At 49.6% G+C, this 9488-nt stretch overlaps 1 protein-coding gene across 1 annotated transcript; it reads left to right on the forward strand.

Moving 5' to 3' along the window:
* Positions 1–1072: 1072 nt before the first annotated feature.
* LOC122935173 lies at positions 1073–5964 on the forward strand. Its single transcript, XM_044290937.1, has 2 exons — positions 1073–2429; positions 5610–5964. The coding sequence occupies exons 1-2, from the start codon at positions 1073–1075 to the stop codon at positions 5612–5614; spliced, it is 1362 nt and encodes a 453-aa protein (XP_044146872.1). The 3' UTR covers positions 5615–5964.
* Positions 5965–9488: the final 3524 nt, after the last annotated feature.

Consider the following 9488-nt stretch of genomic DNA (forward strand, 5'->3'; position numbering starts at 1 on the left):
TCAGTTTAGGTGTTTTATGACAGAAATGTATCATTTTTATTTTTAGTTCAGGTTCGATATATTGTATACTGTATTATGGAACTAAGCTTGACAAAATTAACGGGTCTTTTTGTGTAAAATTGATTATTTCTATCTGGACTCCTGATTTCTCAGGTTTTCTTTCACGTCCAAATATATTTGCTTCAAGTTTGTATCACAGTTTTACATCAGACACGGAGGCTTCATATTGCTTTCTCTTCCTTTACTGATCACCATAGCAGCAAGGAGAAACAAAAAACAAATGCAAATGGTCACCATAGTAACCCATACGTCCCACCCCTACAGCCCCAATATAAGGCTGCGTCCAAGGTGGTACTTCCTCTTTCTTGCTGCTCACCAGATAAGTAACATGTTCATTTTATCTGCTAGCTGCTTCTATTCTCCCTAAGGGTTTTATTTCGCTTTAGAGTATTTTTCCCCGGGTTATTTCTTCACTGGGGTTTGCTTTGTTTCCTCCTTTTAGGTGGCTTAGTGTTTGTGCAGCGGGATATCTCTTATCCCGCATTCTTGTCCCAGAGGCTTATCCCTGTCAGGGCAACCGCTGCCTGCCTCAGTATTCCAGGGTCCTAATCGCGCGCAGCGTTTTTTCCCCTGGGACCCCCCCCTCTGGGGCTCCGTTTGGTTCCTCCCTCTTCCCCTTTCTCCCCTCGGGAGGTTTGCTTGGGGGTCCCGTTGTGCCTGGCAGCGCCGCTGGCCTTACCGCCATCTTCTGCCTCCTCAGTGCTGGGCCACGCCCCCTTCTTTGCGCGCGTCTGCTGCCTGGCTCGGCGGCCTTTCTCCCCACTGTTCGCGCTCTTTTGGCTGGCTGGAGCGAGATCTCGCGAGATCCGGCGGCCATCTTGGTTCCCGTTCCCGCGAGATCTCGCTTCCTCCGGTCTCCTGCGTGCCTGCTGCCGCTCCCCTGTGCTGCGCTCCGCTTCCCTCGCTCCTGGGGTGATTAACCCCTCGTTTGCCTAGCGCTGCACGCATAGTGCCTCTGGCTCTCCTCCCAGCCTTCTTCCTGCAGGTACCCTGTTCCCTGTGCTGGACCAGCATGGACCCCTCTGCCCAGTCCTCCCCCTCCCCCCTCCCTGGGGATGCTAGTCTCTCTGATTCAGACTCACAGGCGCAGCTCATCCAGCGCTCTGTGTCTAATGCGATTCTACAGGCTATGGGTTCCATGTCCACAGTCTTATCACAGACCATCTCCCAGGCCCTGTCTGCACACCCCCTAGCTGGGGCCAGACTTGCTCCCCCTGAGATTGCGCAGCACTCTTTTGCTGCTGAACCTCCTGTTGGACAGGAGACAATGACCGGTGTGTTGATGACCACCCCAGACGACGCGCTGAGGTCGCGTAAGAGGGCTTGTCCCCGCCAGGCTGATAAATCGCGGGTGTGGAAACACGCTAGAGCCCTAGCGGATGCCGTCTCTGACTCGGATCTGGGTTCGGGCCCGGAGGTTCCGGCAGAGGCTACTGATTTTTCTGAGGAGGATGACTCCCCTCTGGGGTCCGACCCTATTGCCACTCCCCCTGCTGTGCCTTTAACTAAGGATTCCTCCTCTGCCTCTGCTGACAATTTCCCTTTGGATTCCTCCGGGGCTCCCATGTTTGATCCTGAGGCCCTCCACCACCCTAGATCGGCGGAGTGGCTCCCCGATACACAAATTAGCAGTTACCTGGAGCATTGGGCCCGCCGTCCTCTGTCCAAGGAGGCGCGCAGTAAGCTGCGGGCCGAGTGCCCTCGGCCCATTATACCCCATAAGGTCTGCGACACGCCCGTTGTGGATCCGAAGATGACCCAATTTTTGTCCAAGTCTGGGTGGAATGCCAAGAGGGGCTTAGACTCAGCCCTTAGAGGATGCCAGGACAAACTCCTGGACATTTTCGGTCCACTGGCAAAAATTATGGAATTGGCGGAGTCCGCCAGACAGGAGGGTTCCCACATTGACCCTGAGGAGCTCACGGGCTGGGCCCAGCGGGCGATTTGCATCGCCGGGGGAGCCAATGCATCCCTGTCAGTGGAAAGGCGCAAGGCCATCCTGCTTAGGATAGACCCCAAGCTCATAAATCTTGCCCAGACGGAGACGGGCAAAGAGGCGGAAGGCCTGCTTTTTGGGGACTCCTTTATAAAGGACCTCAGCCGCTTCGTCGGCACTTTTTCCGCTCTGGACAAGGCGCAGGCTACCATGCGCAAAGTCTTCCAGGGCCGGGTCTCTCACAGGGCCGGCAGCAACAGGGGCCGTCTGTCCGGCCGCTCCAGCACCCGAGGCAGGGGTGTATCCAGAGGCTCCTTCTCCCAGCGAGCTGCGTTTCAAGACCAGCGGTCTCCCCAGACGTTCTTCCCATCCAGAGGGGGACAATGGCGCTCCCGTTCCTTCCGAGGAAACACGGCTCCCCGCAAGTCATTCGGTAAGTCAGACCCCGGACGGGGATTCTTCGGTACTTTATGTAGGGGGCAGGCTTCGGCATTTTTTACACGCTTGGGAACTGATTACATCAGACCCGTGGGTTCTGACGACGGTCAGAGGCTTCTCCATAGAGCTCATAGACACCCCTTGTTCAGTGCAACACCCACCGTCCTCTCTTCGGAGGGGATCGGACTCCGCCCGGGTGGACGAGGAGCTCTCTTCCCTCTTCCTCAAGAGGGCCATAGAGAGAGCTCACGGCCACTCAAGGGGGGTAATAAGCAACATTTTCTTGGTCCAGAAAAAAGGGGGTCAGATGCGTGCCGTCATCAATCTCCGGGCCCTAAACAGCATCGTGCGGTACCGTCACTTCAAGATGGAGGGGATCCATCTACTTCGGGACCTTCTCTCCCCCAGGGATTGGCTCGTGAAGCTGGATCTGAAGGACGCGTACCTTACGGTCTCGGTGGCCCCCCACTCCAGGGATCTCCTTCGCTTCCTCTGGAAAGGCGAGGTCTGGAGATTCACATGCCTTCCATTCGGCTTGTCGTCGGCTCCGTGGTGTTTCACCAAACTCCTGCGTCCGGTCATGGCCTGGTTGAGGAGTCGCGGAGTACGCCTCATAATATACCTGGACGACATCCTCCTGATGCATCAATCCAGGTCGACACTGCTGCAACACCTCCGATGGACGGCGGATCTCCTAGAGTCGCTCGGCTTCCTACTCAACTTGGAGAAGTCCTGGCTCACTCCCTCCCAGAGGTTGGACTTCCTAGGCTTCACAGTGGACTCGATCTCAGAATCCCTCAGCCTGCCAGGGGACAAGTTACGGTCCATTCGCAAGGAACTGCGACGGGCGTTGACCAGTGCCCACCTGTCCCTGCGTCACCTAGCCCGCATCATCGGCCTACTGGCATCCTCCATACAGGCGGTCTTCCCGGCACCGTTGCATTACCGGGCCCTGCAGCGCTTGAAGATTGCGCACCTCCGCTCGGGGGCCTCCTTTGCGGACATGGTGGAATTGGATTCGGAGGCCAGAGAAGAGATCCGTTGGTGGATCGCCAATCTGGAGGCTTGGAACGGCAGGGCGATTTTTGGTTTCCAGCCGAAATTCACCATCGAATCGGATGCGAGCCTTCAGGGCTGGGGAGCACACTGCAACGGGGTCTCCACCGGGGGACCTTGGTCGCAGGTCGAGACGCACTTGCACATCAATGCCCTGGAGTTGCTGGCCGGCTCCTTGGCCGTCAAGAGTTTTACCAACGGGCTGGCCAATGCATGTATCCGTCTCCGGATGGACAATATTTCAGCGGTTCGCTACATCAACCGTTTGGGCGGAACCCAGTCTGCTACCCTAGCGGGACTGGCGAAGGATTTTTGGGCGTACTGTCTCTCCAGGGACATCATGGTGCAGGCCGAGTACCTGCCGGGACTTCACAACGTGCGGGCGGATTGGAGTTCCCGCCATCTTACGGACGGCAGCGACTGGCAGTTGGACCCGTCGATTTTCTCGGAGGTGTCATCCAGATGGGGACCCTTTTCCGTGGGCTTGTTCGCCTCCCGGCTCAACGCTCACCTCCCTCGGTTCTACAGTTGGCGCCCGGATCCGGAGGCATTGGCGGCGGACGCGTTTCTGCAGGACTGGTCCTCCGACCTTCTCTATGCGTTTCCCCCATTCATGATGATTCCTCGGATGCTTCTCCAAGTGCGTCGCCACCGGGCGGAGTTGGTGGCGATAGTCCCGTTCTGGGACTCCCAGGTGTGGTTCCCGTCTCTCCTGGAGCTTCTAGTGGACATTCCAGTCCTTCTGCCGAACCCGACCTCTCTCCTGCGCTGCCCTCAGGGGACTCCCCACCCTCTGCTCCTGGACGGATCCCTACGTTTGATGGCCTGCCGGCTCTCAGGACTCCGGGAGCGGTCGACGGAGTTTCGGAGGCAACTAGGCGCCTCTTGGACGACGCTTGGGCTCCCGGCACCCGAAAATCTTATCGGGCGGCCTGGCGAACTTGGGCTGGCTGGTGCCTGGAACGGGACCTGGATCCCGTTTCAGCTCCTGTAGCTCAGTTGCTTCAATTCCTCACCTCTCTCTTTGAAGAGGGAAAGGCTTACAGAACGATCAATCTTTTTCGTTCGGCGATCTCTTCGTCACATCTAGGATTTGACGGCGTTCCGGCAGGACAGCATCCTTCCGTTTCGCGCCTCCTCCGAGGCGCGCGGCTGTCTCGGCCTCCCCGGCCGAGGTTTTCTTCCACTTGGGATGTTTCCCTGGTGCTTACCTTTTTGTCCTCTTGGCCTACCAATACTGACCTTTCCTTACGTCAGCTTTCCGCAAAGTTGCTCACTCTCTTTTGCTTAATTTCTTGTAAGAGAGTTTCTGATGTGCGGGCTCTGGACCACGACGCCAGGTCCTTTACCCCGGAGGGCGTGTCTTTTAACATTTCGAGACGCACGAAGACGAACATCCGGGTCGTTTCGTACCCCAGCTTTCCTGCTTCCCCGGCCTTGTGCCCGGTAGCTTGTTTAAAGGAATACGAGGCCAGGACTCGTCCTTACAGGTCTCCGGTTGTGCCGCAGTTGTTTCTCTCCATCCGTCACCCGTTCGGTCCGGTGACTAGCCCCACTTTGGCCCGTTGGTTGAAATGGGTTATGGCTCTGGCCGGTGTGGACACTTCGGTGTTTACAGCTCATTCGGCGCGCGGTGCGGCGTCTACCTCTTTGGCGGTCTCGGGAGCTCGCCTGGAGGACATCCTGAGATTGGCGGACTGGTCGAGTGCCTCCACTTTCCGTGAGTATTATTTCCGTCCTCCTCCTCATTTGTTTGATCCCTTGGTTAACCAGCTTTGAACTAGCAATATGAAGCCTCCGTGTCTGATGTAAAACTAACTGATTTTCCTAGTCTACGACGTAAAGTCATAGTTTTATTAAGACACGGAGGCGAATATTGCCCTCCCTTCCCTCCCCTGGGCTCTGGTAGTGTGGAGGGAGTGTTTGGCCTGTTGGCTCTACTTTAGTTGGTAGGCCTATTTTGTACTGTTATACATTGAGAATGTTAAGTTGTTTGCCATTAGGTGCTCATACTTGTTTGTATGCTTTACACCGGCCTGGACCTCTGGTGCCCGCTGGATATGGGTTTGGCTTGGCCATGCTCTCGCTTTATCGGAGTTTGCTTCTCTTGTTCTTTCAGGTTGAGTCTTCCTGCCCTGGAATGTTCCTGTTCTGGACGTTGTTTTCCTCCAGCTCCTGCTTCTACCACGTTGGATTTGCTGAGAGTCTTGGATGATGGTTTCCAGTCCTTCCCCTGAAGTGGATCCTGTCGCTGGAAAGTTCCTGCTTGGATTCCGTGGGTCTCTTTGGCGCGGATCGTTCTTTGAGTGTTCCGGAGTTGTTCGTTCATCGGTTATTATGGACTGGTTCGCAGAGAAAGAGGAAGTACCACCTTGGACGCAGCCTTATATTGGGGCTGTAGGGGTGGGACGTATGGGTTACTATGGTGACCATTTGCATTTGTTTTTTGTTTCTCCTTGCTGCTATGGTGATCAGTAAAGGAAGAGAAAGCAATATTCGCCTCCGTGTCTTAATAAAACTATGACTTTACGTCGTAGACTAGGAAAACCAGTTAGTTATCCTGTGTTGTTCGCTGTTCACACACTGTTGTCCCATAGAAAACCATAGAAAACCCATGGAAATGCTACTGTTTAGTACACTGTTTTGGGATATGTGTGTTTCTGTCTATATATTCAGAGTTGCCAATCAGAATTTTTCATTTTTCTGGACAACTTATCCCCAAATTACGGACAGCTAGCCTTTATTAGGGACAGATTGGAAAACCATAATGAATAATAACAGATATAAGTAAAACACGTCTATGGCTCTCTACCAGCATTTACTGTGAGCTGTAAAATGCTGATAATTACCCCAGATTGGGAACTTAAAGAGGCCCTGGAAAAAAAAACTAAAATTTGCCCCATCTTGTAGGTGAGACTAAATTGACAGAAGGCGGGACAACACAAGTAGGCAGGGCCAGCAATGCCACAGTGCAGCACAAAATGTGGCAAGCGCAGCACTATGAAGTGCCTTTTGCGCTGTGGTATTAGAAGAATTTTGATATCTCTGACTTTTAGTCTAACCAGACTGTCTGTTACTCAGTAATTCCTCTAGCGCCGTTCTATGGACACAGTAGGTTTAAAGAGCTCACCAAATGCTTGAAATAACTTCTTTATTAACTTCAACTTTTCTTTATATAACACTGCCGCCTCCGCAGCAGATATTCCATGTACATAACACGTGTTGAATAAAGTATCATAAAATGGCGGCATGCATAAGATGGTGGTTCAACTGTTCAGTCTTGTCATTCAACATAAAATGGTGGATATATTTCTCTCTTCAGTATCTGCACTCTCACTTTAAGTTATTTAAGCACTTTATGATCTCTCTGAGAGGTATTTCTGAGGTCTAACTAATAGTTCACTTGCTGAATTTGGTTGCAATTTGCAATATGCAGTTAGCAGTAATTATTTGCAGATTGGTTGAGTATGATCTGGTATGGTTGTATGCAATTTGGATTGCAATATAGAATTAAAATTTGGATTGTGAACTTTGTAAATTGTTTGCAATTGGTGGCACTATTTTGGTACAGTTTTTGGGTAGAATTGCTGGATGCTTCACTCTGCTAGGTAACGATGCATTTTCCAGTCTCCCTCCCACCTTCAGTATACCATCCTGCAGAACAAGATTAAGCTTGTACAATGGGTGGTTGTTTGGAAGCCTTTTAGGTTCTTGACTAAGTCTCTTTAACTCTTCACTGTAGAATCTCTGTTGAATGAGTCTTATGACTGTTTCTTCAGCTTTCATTCTTTCTTCTACATTCAGTTCTTCTTTCTGATTCCCTTTGCCAAACGTTGAACTCGAGGTACTACGTTTATTTTGAACATCTGGCTAGTCTTTCAAGCATGTTATCTTGACACTTGGCAGCAGTGCTCAATGTTTTATACAACTTTTACTTCTGGATCACCCATAGACAATTCAGTGTTTCCTTTACTGGGCATGATTTCCTTTTCCCAAAGGAACTCTGGGCTTGTGAACCACTTTGAATTTTTCAGTTCAGGTACATTCAGGTCTCTTGAAGCATGACCTGCTGGGTTGTGCTTTGTGTCAATGTGATGCCAATGTTCTTGGTTTATTTCCCGAATTTTTTTAACTCTGTTGGCGACAAAGATATGGAATCTTCGAGCTTCGTTGTTTATGTATCCTAGGACAACTTGTAAGTCTGTCCAAAAATATTCTTTATCTATTTTCAACTCCAATTCTTCTCTCAGAAACTTGCTTACTGATGCTGAAACTACGGCTGCTGCCAGTTCAAGTCTTGGTATTGTCTGAATACTGGTAGGTGCAACTCTGGCCTTCCCTATAACCAGGGAACAGTGTATCTTTTCTTCTCCTATTACTCTGATGTAGGAGCACTGACCATAACCATAACTACTGGCATCTGAAAAATGAGGAAGTTCTATTTTCTTGTACTTTACGAAATCATGAGGTGCAAACATCTGGGATCCAAACTTCTCTCAAGTTTTGCAAGTCTCCTATCCAACTCTCCCACCTTGGCCTCAAATTTTCAGGTATGGGTTCATCTGATCCTAACTTCTCTCTGCATAATTATTGTAGTATAATTTTTTTTTGCTCTGAGGATTACTGGGGCCAAGAATCCCAATGGATCATATATAGAAGCCACCGCGGAAAGAATGGTGCGTCTAGTTGCAACTTTTTCTTCAATAGATACTTTAAAGAAGAACTTGTCAGTCTCTACATTCTATCCCAATCCAAGTACGTTCTGAACTGGAAGATGATCAAAATTGACATCTACATTCTTCATTGTTGATGCACGGTCAGAGTCACTGATGGATTCAAGTACCTCTCTGTTGTTTGAGATGAATTTATGAAGGCACAGGTTTCCTCTTGCGCATAACTCTTGGCTTTCTTTCACTAGTTTGATTGCAGATTCTGTGGACTATAGACTTATAGGACCATCAACTACATAAAAGTTTTTCTGCAGAAAATTTGCTGCTGATGGGCAATCCTTTTCATTCTGATTGGCCAGGTACTTCATACCATAATTGGTGCAATCTGGAGACGATGCTGCTCCAAACAAGTGTACTTTCATTCTGTATTCTGCTGGCTCTGAATCTGTATCTCCGTCCTCCCACCATAGGAGCCTCAGGAAGTCTCTATCTTCATTCTTCACATGAAACTGGTGGAACATCTTTTCAACGTCACACATGACTGCTACGGGATACTTTCTGAATCTACAGAGTACTACAGACAGAGTGTTACTCCAGGCAGAGTGCTTGTAAGATCTGGTCCTTTTAGTAGATGATCGTTCAATGCAACACCATTGTACTTTGCTGAGCAATCAAATACTACTCTAACCTTATCTGGTTTCTTTGAGTGGTAAACACCTTGATGTGGGATGTACCACACTTCTCCTTCTTTAGGTTGGTTAATTACTTTCTCTGCATGTCCTTCAAGGATGCCTTCCATGAATTTCAAATAATCCTGCTTGAATTTGGGATCTCTTCCCATCTTTTTTTTCAAACATTTCAATCTTGCTAGGGCAAAATTTCTGTTATTTGGCAGACGAGGTCGTTCTCTAAAAGGTAAGGGCATTTCAAGATGACCTTGTTGATTCTCCGTAATTCTTTCTTCTAGAATGTGTATGAACTGTATGTTTTATGGAAACAGTAGGTTTAAAGAGCACACCAAATGCTTGAAATAACTTCTTTATTAACTTCAACTTCTCTTCATATATAACACTGGCGCCTCCGCAGCAGATAGTTCATGTACAAAACACGTGTTGAATAAAGTATCATAAAATGGCGGTATGCATAAGATGGTGTTCAACTGTTCAATCTTGTCATTTAACATAAAATGGTGGATATACTGTATTTCTCTCTTCAGTATGTGTACTCTCACTTTAAGTTATTTAAGCACATTATGGTCTCTCTGAGAGGTATATCTGAGGTCTAACTAATAGTTCTACTTGCTGAATTTGGTTGCAATTTGCAGTTTC

The sequence above is a fragment of the Bufo gargarizans genome, chromosome 4 (genome assembly GCF_014858855.1).
Source record: "Bufo gargarizans isolate SCDJY-AF-19 chromosome 4, ASM1485885v1, whole genome shotgun sequence".
Lineage (NCBI taxonomy): Eukaryota > Metazoa > Chordata > Amphibia > Anura > Bufonidae > Bufo > Bufo gargarizans.

Coding starts and splice junctions, on each gene's coding strand:
- LOC122935173 (XM_044290937.1), top strand. CDS start 1,073: ATGGACCCCTCTGCCCAGTCCTCCCCCTCCCCCCTCCCTGGGGATGCT.